At 42.8% G+C, this 20282-nt stretch overlaps 2 protein-coding genes across 9 annotated transcripts in view; one reads left to right on the top strand and one right to left on the bottom strand.

The window, feature by feature from the left end:
• DOCK2 (dedicator of cytokinesis 2) overlaps positions 1 to 20282 on the top strand; it is a 407160-nt gene that overhangs the window by 189501 nt on the left and 197377 nt on the right. The gene's annotated exons all lie outside the window — the stretch shown is intronic.
• INSYN2B (inhibitory synaptic factor family member 2B) overlaps positions 1 to 20282 on the bottom strand; it is a 180038-nt gene that overhangs the window by 54929 nt on the left and 104827 nt on the right. For 4 of the 8 annotated variants that reach the window (XM_027605819.2, XM_027605818.2, XM_027605822.2 and 1 more), the window contains one exon: positions 8255 to 11264. The exons of 3 other annotated variants lie outside the window; for them this stretch is intronic. In XM_027605819.2, the coding sequence (XP_027461620.2) occupies positions 11078 to 11264 (187 nt within the window). In that variant the 3' untranslated portion in view covers positions 8255 to 11077. Of the gene's footprint in view, positions 1 to 8254; positions 11265 to 20282 lie in introns of those variants that run through there. One more of the 8 variants, XM_027605826.2, reaches the window with a different exon arrangement.

Genomic DNA, 20282 nt, shown 5'->3' with positions numbered 1-20282 from the left:
TATATATGCAAAAAATGAATTAGTATCTCAACTTCCAAGGAACCCATAACATGTATGTGCAGAAGTCAGTTATTAAGGTAGACTTCATATAATTGGGCCTATTTCTTCAATGGTGTGAAAAACTTGAATAGGTGGAGAGGAAGGGTTAGGGGTTTGTACGAGGAAACGGCATTTCTTGCCTTATCTCCATCTCACAGTCTGTGAAATCTTCTCTCATTCCTCAAGATCATCTTTCTTCAGTGACCTCATTGTTCTTTGTCCATTTTTCAATTACAGCATTGTCACATCATAATGGAATTTTCTCTTTACCTATCTTTGTTCCACAGTAGACTAAGATTCTTGAGGAAAGGGACTGTATCCCATTATCTTTGGGGTTCCTGTCTGTAGGCCCAGGGTTTGGCAGGTGGCAGGTATTTATCCAAGCCATGGGAGTGAATGAATGGAAAGAACAAACTAATTGAAAGTACAGATTAATGTCTAGTTTTAAAAGAATTCTGTATTTAAAAAATAAGATGAGAGAAGATTTGTTTCATGTCAAGCTTTCATATAAAGCTTTTCTATATAAAATTCCCCAATAATCTACGAGCCCTGTGTGGTAGAATTCTTTTAGACAAATTAAAGTTTTAGAGCTGGGGCATAAAAAGAGCTGGTTGCATTCTCCAAACCTTCCTTCTGTTTGATGATGAGCCACAGAGATGGGAATTAAAGGGAAGTACAAGGTTCCTAAATTTGTTAAAACAGCTACTGCATCCTCTCTGGTGTGCCCAGTCAAGCAGACCTCTACTCTGAGGACAGAATGCTCCTAAGTAATAAGCACACACCTGTTGCTGCTGCCGCCATGACAGTCTTGCACATGGTGCTGGGACACATGCCTTGTGTTCTGCAGGGGAGGTGAGCTGAGGCCTCCACTGGCCAGCAGCATGTTTCCTATGCTACTGTTGTCAGTACCCAGAGAGGGAGAGGCAGAGACTGAGTTTGGGAATTGTAAGATGAGTACTTAGGAAATGCATGACTGGTATGTCATCATCCTGATGAAATTACTTCCAAATATCTCAGTGCCTGTTAGCTTCTGTAAGTGGATCTGGACAGATCTGATTTTGAACAAGTTATTTCAAATGTGTTATTAAAGGTAAGACTTCACTATATCTCCTGTACTATTATCTGGCACTGGAAGAGAGGCCAGCCTTTTCTTTTCCTTGGGGAACTTTGGAAACTTTAGAATTTTAGAATGTCTGTCATTTGGGCATTGACTAGCACTCTCATGCCTAACATTGCTTTTTAAGAGCTGTGGAGTTGGGGCATAGGTCTGGAGTTTGAAAGGATTTTGCTAGCTGGGACCTGTTCCTCCTTTTCTTAAGGAGTGAGAAGGCCTTATTCCAGGGCTAGGAAGTCTCTTCACTTCACTAAAATGGGGTTAATAATAGTTATTACCTGTCAATCCCATGGTGAGGATTGAATAAAAAAAGTATGTGTAGGAGTACCTGGGTGGCTCAGTCGGTTAAGTGTCTGCCTTCGGCTCAGGTCATAATTCCAGGGTCCTGGGATCGAGCCCCGCATCAGGCTCCCTGCCGCGGGAAGCCTGCTTCTCCCTCTCCCTCTCCCTCTCCCTCTGCTTGTGTTCCCTCCCTCGCTGTGTCTCTCTCTCTCTGTCAAATTAATAAAAATTAAAAAATCTTAAAAAAAAAGAAGTATGTGTAAAGCTCATAACACAGGGCTTACCACCTAGCAGGCCTTTGGTAAATAAGAGCCATTATTATTCTCCTTCAGTGCTGGAGTCTTCCCTCGCTTTGATGCAAGTGTTATGAATCAGATGACAAACTATTTTGTGGCCCTGGCTGGGATCTCTCCTGGCTTTGGGAAGTATTTTAAGCTATTGCTATAGTGGGGCTGTGAATAAAGCCCCCTTGAGATGAAACTGGCCGCCATATGTCTGGTACAAAGGCTTGAGTCCCAGACTAGAAGGAGAAATCCCATTACAGAGGGTCCTGCCCTGTGGAATGTTGAGGGACTGGAGCTGCCCCATGAGAAACCCTGTTGGCACAACCTCCAATGCAACAGGCTTCCCCTACAGTGGTCCGGTCCATGCTCTTCTGTCTGAGGCACTGGCCTTTTAAAGAGACTCAAAGAAATCAGTTCTGTCAAATGACCCTTCAAGATCAGATCCCCTTTTTCTAGATTTATGCTACATTCATATAATGATGCATTTGTGCAGTTATTAAATACTGATGATGATTTTTTAATAACATGAGGAAATTCTATGTCTTAAATATAGAGAAAGGACCAGAGGACCCTAACAACAAGAAAGTCATCAGGGACCCTAAAGGCCAGGGAGGGGGAGACATGTGGCCATCATCAGAGGCCCTGGATCTCCCAGAGGTCAGGCCTGGGGGCCCTGCTCTGAAGATAAAATTATGTTCCTATCTTCTGCTTAAGTGACACATGATTTGTACATTTCTGTAGCTTCACTTTTTCTAAAATGACTTTGCTTTCCTTTTATAATCAGGAAAAAAACCCTCAAACACTATTTCTTTAAAAATAGGAATTAATGAGATAGTCAAACTTAGTGAAGCATTTTCATGTATATAATTTTACTTTTCTTCTAACCAGCCTGTGAAGCCAGAAAGGCAGATGGTTTCATTTTAAAGACAGATGTGGGGGATGGAGGTGAAAGTGCTTGTTCAAAATTGTGCAGAAAATCAGGAGCAGAAGTCAGGAGTCCTGGCCTTGTTCTGGTCTCTCTATCATGGACTGTTTTTGACCTTAACATTTTCATCTTCATTATTTTCTCCCAGTTCATTCAACGAACATATATGAAGCATTTACAGCATCTTGGGCAATGTGATAAACACCTGAAAGGCTGTAAAGATGCAGATGACAATTTCTGTCCCCTAGGACTTTGCTCCCTGGTGGAGATGTGCATGAGAGATTGACAAAAGAAATGTCAAGATAATATAAGCAGCAGCCTGTTCAAAGCGCCATGAGTACTCGGAGGACGGAGTGACTAATCCCATGGCAGGGGCGGGGGATGATCAGAAAAAGTTACAGAGAGGAGGTGACATTTCAATTGCAACTCGCTGTCTGCCATAGGAGGTAAGAGCCCAAGCTCCCAAGTTTGGCAGACCTTGAAGGAACTCCAACCTTCAACACCTCATACTTACAGACTTGGACACATTACTTAGATCCCTCCAAGCCTCAATTATTCTCCTGGAAAATGGGGGTAATTGTAAGCTACCTTGAAACAAATCAGTGAATTGAAGGAAAGCACTTAATAATATCCCGTTTTAACTTCAAGAAACTAGAGCCTTTATTATCCTAATTAGTAGTAATATGGCTAATATTCATTTATTTTCCCCAAATGGAGATTATTCCCCATGATAGATAGGTATTGGAACAATGTTCTAGGTAGAGGGAACAACAGGGCTAAGTCACTGATATGCAATAGCCTCTGACTTTTTAGGAAGGTGGCAAGGAGATGGGCACAGGGGGAAGTAGAGTAGTGGGAAGTTGGCAATGCCTACTAGGTTGGAGTCAGATTGTAAGGACCCTTGTTTGCTGTGGGAGGAATGTTATGTTCTAGGATGGTGGCGGGGTGCTATTAGAGATATAGAAGCCAGGGAATGGCAGATGTGTGTCTTAGGGAGATCCCCAGGCAGCCAGGAGGGGGCTAGATCTGACGGAGCTGGACAATTGTAAGAGAGAGTAGCCCTTGAAAGCCAGTGCAGTCCAGGGGTCTGCATGGAACGGACAAGGGCTCATGATGGCTAAGGCATTCATTTCAGTTAAACAAGGACCTCCTGTATTTAAGACTTTACAAGGTGAGGAAAACAGTTCCTACTCTCAGAACACCACATATAATGGGGTAAGAAACAAGGGGAGAATTAGAAATAGCTGTAATTTAAGACAAATAATCATCCCAAGAAAATAACAAGGACAGCATTAAGAGGGTCAAAAGTGGGGGCGGGCGCTGGGGTGTGACATCCAGGTGCGTGAATCAGAAAAGTCTGCGTGCTTATTGTCAGAACCCTTCCCCCCCTCACGGGACTGTAATAAGCTGTACGAGGCAAGGGCTGCATCTGTGATTTTCTTGACCAGCACAGAGAAGGGAATCAATAACTGTTGGAAAAAAGTGATTTTGGACTGGGGTTCATCTGAGAAGTTTCCCTGGAGCTGGTGGATGTGGTGGTAGAGTAGAAGAAGAGATCTGTTTCAGGAAATCCGGTCTGGTCATTGGTAAGTTTGTTGCATGGCTTTGAATTTGCTCCCTTTGACCCCTAACTACAGAAAGCGTATTGTTTTCCATCTTGAAACAAACAAGCAAACAAAAAACAATGACAACAGCTCATGATGTCCCCTCTTCTCCATCACCCATGTGAGATTTCTGCATGTGGGACTAGATTCGGTCAGGCTTGGGGTACTTGGTGTAAGAGTTACGTGAACCACTCTTGATTTCAACAATTAAAGTGATTCAGCCCAATTGGCTCAGGAGAAGGAAGCCTTTTCCGTCAGCATAACCAGGGTATCACAGTATCGCATGTGCTACCAAGCACCAATGGGAGGTCATTGTGTTTAGCTGATGATTTAAAAAAATGCATATTGAGATTTTGCCAGGAGAAAAAAAAATACTGGTTTAATTTGAGTGAATTTTAATATAATATAGTTATGGATTCTGAGAACTGATGAGGCCATTCATGTAATAAATCTTTTATTTGCTTTGGAACAAATAATCCTTTGGTGTGATGTTTATTGTCTTTTCATTTTAGTTGTGATTTAAGCCAAGGCAAAATGCTCTGCCCAACATGCTTCTTCAGTTAGACAGACCCTGTCTCCTTTAAAATGCATTTTGTATAAAATGGACTACGTCACATGTAATAAATTTTGGCATTTTAATGGAAACATTATAGAGAAAATAGTTAACAATCTGCTTTAATTTCAAATTTTCTCTTTCATACAGTAAGGCAGTATCTTGGTAAAATGTGCAAAATGCATTGGGATTTAATTATGATGGCAATTTGTCCCGAAACAAGGTTAAGCCAGACTGTCAATATTCAGAAAAAGGTGTTAGGGGGTTGGCAGTGAGGGTAGGATGATAGTGGCTTGATGTTCCTGGGTTCTGAGTGCCATGTGGACCATAGTAGAATTACAAGCCCTGGGCACTTACTTGCTAGTCAGTAGAAGGATGAATGTTCCTGGGGGAAAGACAGAGCCTATACACTCCAGTGGACCATCCCCACATGAGAACTGATAGACAAAGAAAAAAACTGGGAATCATTTTTTTTTCGTGTCTGTCCACTGCATCCAATTCATTCATTAATTTATTGCTGCTACAGATACTTCAGTCCCATTGTGCTAAGTGCTAGAGATATAAAGGTAAGCAAAAATAAGCAGGATTCCTGCCTTAAGAAGATTATAGGCTATGAGAGAGAAACACAGTCATCAAGGAATGACTCAAATGTATGTACAAGGACAACTGTGTCAAGAACTTTGATGGAGGGCGCCTGGGTGGCTCAGTTGGTTAAGCGACTGCCTTCGGCTCAGGTCATGATCCTGGAGTCCCGGAATCGAGTCCCATATCGGGCTCCCTGCTCAGCAGGGAGTCTGCTTCTCCCTCTGACCCTCTTCCCTCTTGTGCTCTCTGTCTCTCATTCTCTCTCTTAAATAAATAAAATCTTAAAAAAAAAAAAAAAGAACTTTGATGGAGAGATCCCTGGTGCCAGGTGAGTGTACAGGAGGGGTATTTCATGTGATCTAGGGCCGTGGTGGTAGTAGTCTTAGAAAACCTTACCTGGGAAGCCCCAACAGAGCTGGAAACAGGGCAGGGAGGATGACATAGTGTGGATTATTCCAGGCAGAAGGAAAAGTATACATAGACCCTTAAGGATGTGTTAGCATAATGGGTCCAAGGAAGCCAAGGTGACTCAGTGTGATTGTAGAGCAGGCAGGGAAAGTGCCTGAGATGGGCACTTCCATGGGAGAGGCAGGTGGGCCCTTTTGGGTTTGTAGTGACAGATCTGGTCTTACTTTCTAAATTTTTATCAGGAAGCCAAAGTGTGACATGGGTCAGATCTAAATTCTGCAGTGATTGCCTTTGCTTGAAATGTGGAGAATGTGCTGGAAGGGAAAGGGAGTACATTTGTGGAGGCCAGCTAAGAGGAGGGGTTTGGAACAGGATGGCAGTATTGGAGGAGAGGCGTGCTTATCCTGGCACCTGGCTTAGTCTGGCAGTGAGAAAACCAAGCTCTAGGTTTACTCTTCATGGACTGAGGGTCCTGTAGGAGACAGGCTGAAATCATGTATTTGGGAAACCTCCAGAGTAGTGGTGATAGATGTGACCAATAGGAATTCAATCTGTAAGTTGGGTGAAAGACGGGGATGAAGTTGAGATGAAACCCAAAAGGGCTTATGAGCATTAATTTGTCAAACATAGTTTACACCAAACACAATGTTGGTTGGGTGTGGATTTGTCCCACAGCTTTTTTTATTGCAAGCCATACTTTACGAGCATAATGATCATTAAAAAAAATCTATGTTTCTTGGGACTTAAAAAAGAAATATGTTTTTGGTATACAGCAAGTTGCCTTGAGCAGGTTGAAATGAAAGCCTTTTCAAGCAAAGGCCATATTGAGGCCTCTGCTCAGCTAATGAGGCAGTTGAACCTGCCAGTCAGAATGGGTCTCAAATTTAGTGTCAGTGATTCCTGGGACTGCCCTGGGTCATGGTGTCCAGTAGACTTCCCATATTATTCCCACCACTACATTGCTCCAGCATGACTTCCCTGAGCTATTGCTGTGAGCCCTCAGATGATTCGTTTAGCCTTACTTGACTGCCTCATGCTTAAAATGGCAGGCACCCAGGTCTTGCAGTGTCTTTCATCTCAAGGATACTTGATTCACCTCAAGATACTTGACAAGGATCTTTCATTTCTTAGAGCTCTATGCTGTGCTTGATATGCCTGCATATTCTTCTGGATCACTGAGAACTTTCTCAGGGAACATTCACCGTCATGGTTTCTGGTCTTAATAAGAAAGAGTTCATTCCTTATCAACACCATTTTTTCCCTGAGAAAATCTTTTTTTTTTTTTAAAGATTTTATTTATTTGAGAGAGAGAGAGAGACAGAGAACACGAGAGGGAAGAGGGTCAGAGGTAGAAGCAGACTCCCTGCTGAGCAGGGAGCCCAATGTGGGACTTGATCCTGGGACTCCAGGATCATGACCTGAGCCGAAGGCAGTCGCCTAACCAACTGAGCCACCCAGGCGCCCTCCCTGAGAAAATCTTAAGCTTGTTTCTGAAAACCCACTGCAGCCCCGTGAAGGCATCTTGCAACTTCTCTCCCAATATACTTCAATCAGCAAATGAATGAATATACAATTATTGAGCACCCGTTGTGTGCTCTACATTGTGTCCAGGATTTTCGTTCACTTAAGTGTCAGACACCCTTGTAAGGCAAAGGTTATGTTCAGTATTATATGAAAAGGAGTCAGAGGCTCACAGAGGTTAACTTTCCCAAAGCCACCTAGCAAAAAGAAGGTGGCAGAATTTTGTCAAACCCAAGACTTCTGATTCTATGCCCAAGACTCCTCCCACCTTAAATTGGTAAACAAGCTGGCTTTAGATGGCTCATGGACAATGAAAGAAAAAACGTTGAATCACATGATGGGAAAGTTGTTTTCTTTTCATTTCCCTCTCAAACATCCCGATTAGTCAAGTAGAAAATGTGTTTGGTGTTAAGTGGCTTTAGCATGTGTTGAATATTTGCTAATCTCCCTTTTTAACAAAGAGAGCTAGTCTCAGGCTTAACACCGTCAACACTCAAATCTTAGCAAGAATTTAATAAAATTATTTTGATTTTGTCTTCTATTTTTGGAACAGCATATTGGTTTCCTTATGGTGGTGATATAAAGCTGTCTTTTAAGGAAGAAAATTACAGGAAAAGTAAAAAAATGTTGAATAAATTATATTGTATGGGCATAATAATGATAAAAAATCAGGAAAGTATATCCATCTGAATGAAGCTAGGAACTATTCCATTGATTTAAACTGCCTCCTTTGCTCCCAGGACACATAGGGCTTCATGTGATCATTGAGGCACTAAGTTCTAAATGTGTTCATTGTTGATGTGTTTTCCTGGGAAACATACAGAAGCGATTATAATGGAAACTATCCTTGTTGCTTGAACCATTGAGTCATTCTCAATTAAGTTTAAATTTTATAACCCAAATCAACCCAAACTAGTAATGGAGTCTTAAAACCTAGGAAAATATGTAAGTTTATTGCAAAAGATAATATCCCATTTAAAACAGTTTAGAAATTTACAAAACCTTACATTGGTACATAGTCTTTAAGAAGGTGCTCTATAGATGAGCTGGTATGAAGTTCCAAGTATAGTGAGTACCTATTTTTTTTAACTACAGAGAAAGCAGCTACATAAACTCCTGCAACTGAAGTTGATGTATTGGTCTTTTTCCCTTCAATTTTATAAAAGTAATTTTTGTTAAATTAATATCTCTCATAAAACCATATAACCTCAAGTACAGCATTTCTATAGAATATCATAGTAGATGTTACATAATATTTTACGAAGAAGTGATTTCACATGTTAGGTGAGTAGAGGTTTGGCATATGGAACTGTGTGTTGTTTGAAACATAGAGATGATCATTTGTGTTCAGCAGGAAGTTGTTTACTGAACCCATTTCCCTCCTATTTAAAATGTTCAATATTCAGAAGAGACCCCGTTCTCGATTTAGGTTGGTGGCCTGAGCAGTGCTGTGTTGTGCTTTGGTATAGAATTATCATAGCCTCATTTGTTGTTGTTTTGTTGTTGTTGTTGTTTTCAAAATGTCAACATTTTCCAACCCCAGTTTCATTTAATTCGGTTGAGGATTTATCTCAGGTCCCCAACTCAGTGTTGTAAGTGTATGACAAGGTGAGCTTCATTACCCAAGAGGTAGATTATTCTTTTTGTGTGAGTTACCTCAGATACCTCTTCATCATTCCAGGCTAACTCTGGCAAGTGATCCCGCTCAGCTCTGGGTCATTCTGCATTCCGCTCATTTTGATGTTGGAATGTGCACAGAGCTTATAAAGTAGGTAGAGTAGGTATTTATATCTCCATTCAAGAGTGGAGACACAGGTCCTGAAAATTTAAGCAATTTGCCAAGGTTAGTGTAATAGACTGTTCTGTTGCCTGGGTCTCTTAATTCTAGGAACAGGATTATTTTCATTCTAGCATGCTACCCGAGAATATAAATTAATTTGGAAATTAGCATAAGCAAAGCAAATTAAGATGGAAGCTCTACTATGAGAAAAATTGTATAAGAGATCCCAAATGATCTTGTGTTATTGGATTATCCTCTGTGCTGTTCTTTTCCACTTTTGGGGCCAACTGAGAGTTGATTGTGTGGATACAGAGAGATCTGTGGCTTTTAGCCAGTGGTAGCATATCTTATTGAAATGTGACTTCTTAAGTATAAGAAGTGTATTTATCTTAATTCCAACTTAGTGTTATGTATTCCAGTCTCATTTTGTGGGTTTAAACATTACACTAGAAACAGAATGAGAACATCTTGAATGACATTCCAAGACTTAAATAGTACAAGCTGAGACTCTGCCAAATTTCCCTCTTGCTCCCACTGAAATAGCTTTGTGCACTGCAGCACGGTGACAGGGAAAGGTGACGCTGTTGGAGTGGTTTGTTCAGTTAGTCTCAATTTGCAGTGGGGTACATACATCCCACGTGCACTCTGTAGACTCTAACTCAGACACCTGATCTTCAGCAAAGGGGATTATGAAATGCCTTCTTCACTGAATGCTTGTTGAGCTTTAGGATCCCTTTTCTAAGCATCATCAATGCAACCACAGGCTGGTAGAGAATTTAATGCAAAGGATACAAGCCTTTCCAACCTACCCCTTATCCCCAAGAGTATGTAGCAATTAATTCTATTACTTTAGTAGTTTGTTCAGCCATGCAAGTTTGACTGGACCCACATGTATGAGGGTCTTGCCAAAAGAATGAGTCAGACTTCAAAAGAATTCAGACTTTGGGAAGGAAAGGTCTTTAATACAAAAATGGAAAAAAAATATATCCTCATCCCCAGTCCTGATGCTTCTTCAATCAGGTGACCATCACGTGGTCATCACAAAGGGAGATTGTAAAGATTAATATACCTTGGAACCTATCTACAAGGCTGTTACTGGGATGAATGAACAAGAACCAGTGTTGTGTTTTATCTTAGTCTTATGTTACTGGTAAGATGAAATGGACAGACAGCTACTTAAATACTGCAGGGACACTAACTGTGGAATCTTAAAGTTCAAGCCCAAACCAGGTCCCACCCATTTGCCGACAGGTCTCAGGCCCCAGGCTGAGAACATGATGGTTTAAGGTAGGCCCTGCAGTAGTTACAACTGCAGGATAGCCATACCACCAAGTTCCTTATACCCTGCTGTAACCTCACTCTGCCACAGACTGTAAAGCTTACACAGCATGAGATGACACATCCTTGATTTGGGATCTAAGGGCTAATTAAAAATGAAAATGACCCAACCCACCAGGTAATCTTGAATTTTTATGCCCTACCTACTTCTGTTGTGCTTCTATATGCCAATATCTTAGAAAACTGCCAGTTTATGTATCTAATTTTTTTCTGGGGTATCTGCTTATAATGCTCCTCTATCTTCCTGTTATTCACAGTATTTGTTTTTCTTTTGGGATGATAAACCCAGGATGAGAAGGAAGTGTTTAGCATCATGGAGGTGTTGGAAAATGTGATAGGGTTTTGCTCATGGTGGGAACCTAGACTCTCAAACAAGGATGTGGCCTGGTCATGTGTGACAGCCACCTAGGCAAGTGGTCACTCTAGGGTCCATGAAGTCCTCAGCAAGCAGCGTCACTCATTCAGGTGAGATTAGTGGTCAGGTGTCCAGCAGCAGCTAAACCAGCCCTGAGTCTTCCCCATTTCACAAGTTGAATGGCTAACCACCTGGGGCCTGTGCTAAGAAGTAGAGAAGGCCTGAGGGCAGTGGTTTTCCCACGTTGGGGAGGTATCAGGGGAGGGCAAAGGGAATGGACCCAACAAGCTCAGATCCACCAGAAGCATTTCTTCTTCACTTTCTTGGTTTTCCTCCTTAAGTCCTGTTTCTCAGGGACTGGGGTTTCTGCTGGGGACTTTGGTGGGGGAAATGTCTCCTCCACTGGTTCTGCTTCCTCCAGACTCTGTAGAACTTCATGGAACCTGCCTTCCTGTTGCCGAAAATCATATTCTACACTGAAAAACAGAGAGGAGAAGGGAGGAAAGTAAATTCAAATCAGCACATACTGATTTAGCATCACCGAGTGTCCAACTGACATGGAGGAGCATAGGCTTTGAGATCAAGCCCCACATGCTTAGGTACCTACGGACCTTGGGAAGATGGTGCCAGCCCTCTCAACCTCCAGTTCCTCATGGATGAACTGGCACCTGAAATGCCTTCCTTTTGGGGATGCACTTAAGTCTAAATGAGACGTGTAATATGACAGCCTGATAGTAGGTGTTCAGTAAATATTGCTCCAATCTCTCTCGCACATTTATTTAATGTTAAGTGTTAATTCTTTTTATACATTTTGCACAAAACTGCCTCATTATAGAAGATTTAAATAATATAGATGAATATACAATAAAACTGACAACTCAGTTTCCTCATCAATGAAATGGACACAATAGCAGCAACAATCTCAAAAGCTGTCTTTGGAGTTAATACGTATATTAACCAAGTGAGAGAATACAAAGGAAGTACTTAGAGCAGTACCTGGCAGGTAGTAAGCCTTCCATATTTGGTTGCTCCTATTAGTGTTGTTATTATTATCATCATTACCATTATTACCACTAATAAATTATGTCTTGCTCTTTGCCTTGCTTCTCAACTTAACAATGTGGCTTGGAGAGCTTTCCATATACACTTACCTCATAGTATTCCTCCATGTAGACATATTTAAATACTTTCCTTTAATGGGCATTTCTTAATCTCCATTTTCTCTTTGCTATTTTATTTGTGTGTTTTGGAGTCATTAATGTACAGACTCCATTGTGTTATCCGTAAGGTAAACATGATGCACTTGGGGACCGGGTGTTCCCAGAGGTTGAGAGAGTCAGAGGTCAGGAAGTACAGAAGCTCTGGCTTGTTCATAGTGGGTGCTCACAGTGGGTACTCACACTTCCCATGCCCTTGAGGGCTTGAGAATCAGGCCTGCAGGTGTGTCAGGGTTTGTCAGCTTGACTCATAACTCTGACTCAGTTTTCCCAGAGGCTGGAGAGCCAGGCCAGAAAGAATGAATCCTGCAGATGTCCCCAAAGGCTGTGCATGGGTTCTCTCTGCCCTTAATTGTCCACTTTCCTCCCTAGGAGATTTACTTATGGAGGAGTTTTCACTGCCGAGATGATTATAAAAAGACTCTTAAACTCTTAGCTGTGTTTTCACCTGGTTTCATTCTAGGGGCCTCAGATGGCCCAAGATGAGTAACCAGTGTAGGAGTGTGGAGAGTGGAGGAAATGCAGAGTCGCAGAAACAGTGTATTCTCCTTGCTTGGGTAAGGAGCGAAATGAAATGCTTTATATGGAAGACAGAAGTCCCCTACATTGGTTTGTGGTGTGGCAGGACATTTTTATCCCTTTCTACCCAGCAAGGGATAAGAAGGAGCTATCATTAAACGGACACTTGTCCTTATCTACTGTCCCCATGTCACCTCACAGAGACCCAGGATCAGAGTAAGTGCTGCTGGAAAGGCAAATCATGATTGTCACACATGACTAATGAAGCCCCCCAACGGGCATTCCAAGATGGAAGAAGCTAAAGAGTCAGAAGAGCCAGATAGCATGTTTTGTAGCCAGACCGATGGGGTGTCAGTGCTTAGGGAGCATTGGGAAGATGTTTCTGTATTTTTGATAAGCTTCACCCAGACTTCTTCTCCTTGGTGTCATCCTTTCTTTTTACATTCCTCCTTGGTCTCTTCTATAGGGACATACTCCTGGCTGGATCACCTATATAATGGCTGTGTTTTTCAAAGCAAAGTTCCACAACTGATTAGCTGTGAGTTCTTGGGGAAGTCATTTCTCATTTTTTTTTAAGCCACAGTGTCCTCATCGGCAAAATGAGCATGGTACCTACTCATAGGATTTCAGTGAAGTTTAAAGGATATACATGTACAACACTCAGCTCAGAACAAGGCACCAAGTATTCAGCCAGTCATTCAACAAATATTTATTGAGTATCACCCATGTGCGAGACCTAGCACCTATGCTAGGTGCTAGGGAAGGAACGGTAGACAGATAGACATTATTTCTGGCCTCCTGGTACTGGTAATCCAATGGCTCTGTGTCTTAGGTAAATTCCAGTCAACATCAAAAGCAATTAGGGACATTTTAGCCAAAGCCAGGGATTTGCCAGGTCACTGAACAGAGGCATCCACAAACTCAAACACTGAGGCTTTCACTTCCAGGATGCACTCTCCAGCGCTGCACTCTTCTTTGTCTCTGGACATGGGGTGAATTTTTGTCTGTACAACCTGCACCTCACTCTCCCCAGTAGAAACTTAAGGAGATGGCTTCAGAGGCTGGGTAACAGTTGGTCTCCAACAACCTCTGCATTGCTTCAAGGAAAGCATTTAAAGCAGTAAGTTGCAAACTCTGATTCTTACCCCCACTAGCACTAATTCACAGATAGGGGACATCCACATTCACAGTTCTGCTACCTCCTAAAATATTCCTAGCCTTCCCCCCAAGGCACAAAAATAACCTCTATCCTAGAGCACCATATAGAGCCCAAGAAAGTGGGTACCTCCTGCTCATTCTCAGAATTTCCTGTGCTTTCTGGTATAGGATAGTCCATCCATCTATCCAATCAGCCAGATAGCCAGGCAACCATCCATTTATCCATCTGTCCATCCATCCATCCATCCATCCATCCATCCATCCATCCATCCATCCATCCATCCATCCTATCTACCATCTAGCCATCCAGCCAGCCGGCCAGCCGGCCAACCAGCCATTTATCCTGCTCTGGGCCTGACACTGTACTCAGTTGTAGGGACTAATAGTAAGATAGTAAGATGTGGATACTGCTCTCATGGATCTTACATCCCAGCACGTGAGATGGATGATTAAACTAACAATTGCTTTGTATTTATCTCAGCTACCCCTACCTTCCAGCTGTTCATGCATACACCTCTACCAAATTATATGAACATACACATAAACTGGCCTCCTTCTTTATATGTAACTTTTCTCTGACTTCACCATTCAAACAAACAAATGACAACAACAACAAACCACTTGAGTTTGTTAAGATTCACAATAGTGTCCCAATAGCAATTAGAAAAAAATAATGCTCTGGGGGATTCCAGAATATGTATAGAACTGGCATACCTGGGGAGAGAAGAGCCAGGAAACAGAATGTTAACTCTGCCTCATCATCACAATTTAAAGTTCAGCCCAATATAGAGAGTAGAACAGGGCTCTCAAGGGGAACACTCCTGGGTTTGAACAGAGGATATACCACTTACTGGCTGGGTGACCTTGGGCAAGTTGCTACTCTTTCTGAGACTCAGTTGAAAGCGGGGATTATAAAGCTACCTCACTGGGTAGTTGTGCAGATGGGACACAATAACAGGTGAAATGTCCTCATGTAGGATATGGTGTCTGCCCACCCCACTCTTCAGTAAGTCTTTTGTCTTCCTATCTTAGGGACTGAACCATACCTCCTCACTCATACCTTTAGCTCTTCAGTAATTGTACATCTTGTCAGCAACATCACTCTTCACTCCTCCCCTCCATATACATTCAAGGAAGAACACACTCTTTATGTTTCTATGGAAACACCACAGGTTCCATTATAATCATTAGGGCTTAGGAAGCTCCCCACCCCCCTCCTGCAACTGTCCCCACTGGTCTTGACAATTTAAAGGGATTGAAAGTGACTTTCTTTTCAAGGCCAGGCAAATAGCAGAGTATAGGGAAGCATGTACACTTTGGAAAGAAATTGATTAATGTTTTTTAGGCCAAAGCAATTTATTAACATAAAGGAAAATTGTCACTTTTCTTCTTATTCATCCATTTGACAAACTACTGTTTAGTTTGGAGGGGAGGAGAGGGAGTATATTTTGTTTTGGTAGCAGCTGCCTTATAAATAGTCAGGGGGCAGTGCCCTCTCTCATCTGTTTTCATTTTGAAATAAAATTTGGTAAGAATTCAAATAAATTCTTAGCAGAGGATTCTTTATAGATTCTGGGGAGTGACTGTCTGCCTTGGGCTTGGTATCAAGGTAGAACACCAGTAACTTTTCCAACCTCACCTCCACTTCTTATTTTCCTCTTAATCTCCCTACCCTGACACCCTTAACATTTTCTGCCACTCATATTCCATAGGGAGGAGAGAGGTGTTGAGTGCTTAGCTTGTGCAGAGCTCTGCTCACAACTTGCGGCAAATGCTGGTCAAGAAGTTGTTGCAGTATAGGCTTTAGGCCTGGAACCACTGAGATAGTCCAGAGGTTAGTCCTCTGTGAGGTTAGTCCTCTGAAGATGCATGGAATACCTAACACCTGGTTCAGGGGTGCCCAATTCACTGGGGAGTCTTAGAGACCTTTCTGCCCGAGATGCCTGTGCACAGCACCACACTGCACTTAAAAAGTGAGCTGTGTGGGAAGCAGGAGTGGAAGAGAGCTTTTGGGTTTTCTTCTTGAGGGCACCTCACTAATCTAACTGACAGATCAATGTTTTCGCCATCGTGCTAGGTGAAAAGTTGAGGATGTTTTTCTAGGTAACTGGAAGGAGCGAGAAGCCTAAGTTGTGGCTTGTCTGGAATAAGAAATAGAGAAGAAAAAAGTAGATAAATACATAAGTATATAAGCAAACAACAGAGCCAGGTTCTAGATGCAGTATCTTGGCTGGGCAAACGGAAGTTGGGTGAGCCAGAAGGAGATAAAAGTTTATATAGAAACAAACAGTAGAAACGTCTTACTTTTAGATAGCACTTTCATATTGCAAACCTTTCAGATCTGTGTTTTTATTTTACCTGTACAATATCCCAGGAAGATGGGAAGATTGTTATCCCCATTTAACTGACAAAGGGGTTGGCAAAGGGAAGTCACATCATGAGTTATGATCAGAATCTAAGCCTGGTTTCCTGACTCCCAGTCCTTTGTTTTTCCTAAAGAGAGATCAAACGCTTTATCCCAGGGCTTGGCTATTACAGGAGGTCTTATTCTAAGAAAGAAAGAATGAGAATACGTGCAGAGTGTTAGGTGAGGACATTTAAGTGAATAATAATAACTCTAATGAGGAGGGGCGCCTGGGTGGCTCAGTTGTTAAGCATCTGCCTTCAGCTCAGGGCATGATCCCAGGGTCCTGGGATCGAGCCCTACATCGGGCTCCCCGCTCGGCGGGAAGCCTGCTTCTCCCTCTCCCACTCCCCCTGCTTGTGTTCCCTCTCTCACTGTGTCTCTCTCTGTCAAATAAATAAATAAAATCCTAAAAAAAAAATAACAGTAATGAGGAGAAGTAGGAAGGTGGGGAGGAAGAGGAAGCGGAGAGACAGGAGGGGTGGCAGGAAGACAGGGAGAACTACCACTACTCTCATTTATGAAGTTTCATCTGGATTATGGACACTATACTCCAAGTTCAGTAATTCTCACGTGTCTCATGTAATTCTCACAACCCCATGAGATAGATATTAACTTCATTGTACACACGAGGAAACTGAGGCAAGGGGAGGTTAACTATTCTGTTAAGAGCACACACTAGTAAGCGACAGGGCCAGGATTTGTGTGCCTACACTGTCCAGCTCCAAAGCTTGTATACTAAGGTATACTGTGCTGAAAGGACCTAGTAGTCTCTAGCTGTGTGAGATCCTAGCTGCCAAATGTGATTGGCGGTGGGGGGGGGCGGTGAGGTGGTGCTGATCAAGGCCTGGTGTACCTTAATGACCTCACAACCCTCTGTGAAACTAGAGCAAACCCAGAGCTGGGGTGCATGGAGGGCACTTTATGACCCAGCTGACCAACCCACTTCATAATAGTGTTTCTAGCTTGCAGGGCAGTTCTGACCATGAGGCTGTGTTCCCAGAGAAGATGGGCACCCCGTTAAGAGGAAGCTTACTCAAGGTCATATAGGGACCCAGCAATCTTGGGTCTACTGTAGGCTGCTGAGGTCTGTGGTGGGCTCTTTGCACTTCCTTCTTAGCAGGTGAGTCTTGCTCTTTTATAAAGAGAAATGGTGACAAGCCACTGCCATAAACCATACACTTCATGCAAGTTGGCTGAGACATTAATGATCCTCAGCATCTCCCTGAAGACAAAACATCTTCCAAACCCCTCTCCATCTCTTCATCATTTCTGTCAGAATGCTTCTGTGGCCCCTCTTGCCATAGAACCCAGGTGCACCACAGATTCATTGACCTCCTGCAACTTTCTTTTTCAAAGAATTAGCTGTAAGAATCAATGGAATTAATGAGGATAGTTTGGTTCCTCTCCACTTGGATAAATCACACCACTTTGGAAAGTGTCTTTGGGGAAGAATTACAGTCTGGGAAGGTAGGTGCTTTCGTTAGTTTGTTTTCTACCCCCCACCCAGCCTGGAAGGGATTTTGTTCCTAATGCTTCTATTGACCAATTTGCTCATTATTTATCGGGTATAATTTTAAGCTTCACAACTTCAGCTATTTTAAGTTGGCAAGTGTACCCCTTCTTCTAGGGCATCTGTCTGCTGACGAGTCCTCAGAGAATTGCAGGTTCCCTTCTTGATACATTAATAAGTAGGACCAAGCTGTAGAAATCTTCACTGCTGATTGCTGTCTATGAAAAAAAATCTGTGCCCTCCCTTCTGTAGCTCTGTTTCAAGAAGGTCTTTAGGTTAGGCCCTCAGAAATGGCAGGTCGTCTCAGAGAACTTTAGCATGTACATTCACTGGTTATGCAAAGTCAAAGGTAAGAGAGGTAGGCACAGGAAAATCTGGAAGCGGGATCGGTTTGAGCTCTGGCTGCATTAAATCTTGGACAAGTTGTTCATGTAACCCCTCTGAGTCTCAGTTTCCTCATCTGTACAGTGATACCAACAACCATACCCACATTTTAGGGTTGTTGGGAGTCCGAAATGAGATGATACATGTACAGTGTTTAGCAAAGTGCCTGGCACCGTGCCTGGTTCAACAAACAGTAATGATTGTTCCATTAACTTGATAGAGAAAGATTGGGTCATTCTGTGCCATGGCCTCTGTGCCAGCAGCCATCCATTTGCTATTCCTGTGAAATTCTAAACTCGATTGATTTTATATTTATGGTATGTTTCAGCCTCTTTAGCTCTTAATGCATTAAAATAGGTTTCATTTTTATTTCAGATAAATTGCTGATGCTATAAATCCTACTTTCTCCTTGCATTCTACGGAGAAGAAGAAAGGGAAAAAGCTACTGAAAGAAATGGGGGCTAGAAGCAAATGTCTTGGGGATCTACCTTTCGGGGCTCAGAAAAATTTCCACATGTACTCCAAACTCTATGTCTGTTTCCTACAAAAGAGACAGCTTGAGCCATGCTTGGTGGCAGTTGTTTGGGGGGTGCTGGATGGGATTGCCATAATTTCCCTGTTCCAGCATTTGCAATAAACACTGCTCAGTCCATATTGAAATGTGGTGAGGGCTGCAAAGGCCTCTGGGATTACTAGAAAGAGCAGGTATGCTGTGTAATTTATAATTATTTTTCACTGCGGACTTCATCGCTGGCCAGAGGGAGGACTGTGGTTGGAAGGCGAAGCGCGTGCATTTCACCCAGCGCCACCCTGGCAGAGCATCAGAAGCAGACAAAAAGAAAATACTAAATAGTTTAAGTGGAAAGTGGGTTACTAAACCCCCAGGCCTGGGTACATATTGCACTTCTAGTAAAATAATGCCTTTTTCTCTAGTTAGGTGATAGTTTAAGTGGCAGGCAAGGCCAGGACCCGGTGGTCAGAGAGCTTCACCACAGAAGGAAACTCAAGGGAGACACTCAGCGCCTCTGAGTGTGTAACCCTAGGTGGCTCATGTTAGTCTCCAGAGCCTCTTTCCTCAGTAAGGTGCAGGCCTGGCTTTTCTCCTGCAGGGCCCATGGCTGTAAGGCTTTGGCCTATGTTCCAGAGAGTCCCTTTCTGATTCGTTCTGAATATCAAAACTGTGAGGGAATAACACCGGAAACAATGGGAAAGCCGGTTGCTGGGTACAAAGGGAGGGGCTTGCAGCCAAATCTCCTTTTGAATATCCTTAACTTCTCTGTCTGGTTCGGAAGGAGTTGTAACAGTGGAAGAATCAATAATGGTGAAAAGGCAGCCTGTGGTCTGTGGAGCTTGAGGAAGTGAGGATGGTGGTGGAGGCTCCTGGCATTTGGTGTCATGCATATTACCTGGTTCAGGAGCATAGGGTGACTACACCTGTCTGGTGAAGAGGGGGTGGTGGTGTAGGGCAGCACTTTGCATACCCACCCTAACTGGTATTTGTGATTGCTCCTCCAGGACTTGCCAGAGGAGAGTTGCTAGCATTTGGGCTTTTGGCTTCGGAGCAGAATTGGGCTTTAATTGGTCTTAACCTTAATTGGAGGAGGATTGTCAGCAGGGATTGCCATTCCCTTCCTGATCTCAGATGAGGCCTGAGGAGCTGGGAGATGTGGCAGGAAGGAACAACTACAAGTGGATCCCCTAAGTAATGCATAATGCAAGCCTGGGCCCCAAAGTGGACTGGCAGAGACTCATTTTCCCTTCTCTTTGGAAACAGGAGGCCTCAAAAGTTTTGCTTTACTATATGAGCAAGGCCCCTGACCTCATCTTCCTTTCCTGTTGCATCCACTCTCACATGTACCCCCTTGTTAGGTCTGTGTATGACCACCTAACCCTATAATTAGTAGAAAGGTAAGTCATCTTTTCAATGATGCATTTAAAACAAAAACTATTTCCTGAGCTATTTTATTAGCAAGAATTTTCTTTTCATGGGCATGTAGGCTGGTTGTCACAAAAGTTTCTAGTAAATCAACTGCCATCTCTTCCTTTCAAGACCCTGATTTTGGGGTGTCTGGGTGGCTCAGTCATTAAGCCTCTGTCTGCCTTCGGCTCAGGTCATGATCCCAGGGTCCTGGGATGGAGTCCCGCATCGGGCTCCCTGCTCGACGGGCAGCCTGCTTCTCTCTCTCCACTGCTTGTACTCTCTTTCTCTCTCTCATGTGCTCTTTCTCTCTCTCTCAAATAAATACATAAAATCTTAAAAAAAAAAAAAAAGACCCTGATTTTACCTAATTGAATGTCT

This window comes from Zalophus californianus, chromosome 5 (assembly GCF_009762305.2).
Source record: "Zalophus californianus isolate mZalCal1 chromosome 5, mZalCal1.pri.v2, whole genome shotgun sequence".
Taxonomy (NCBI): domain Eukaryota; kingdom Metazoa; phylum Chordata; class Mammalia; order Carnivora; family Otariidae; genus Zalophus; species Zalophus californianus.
Note: the sequence above shows the minus strand (reverse complement) of the source record. Positions and strands in the feature narration are given on the sequence as shown.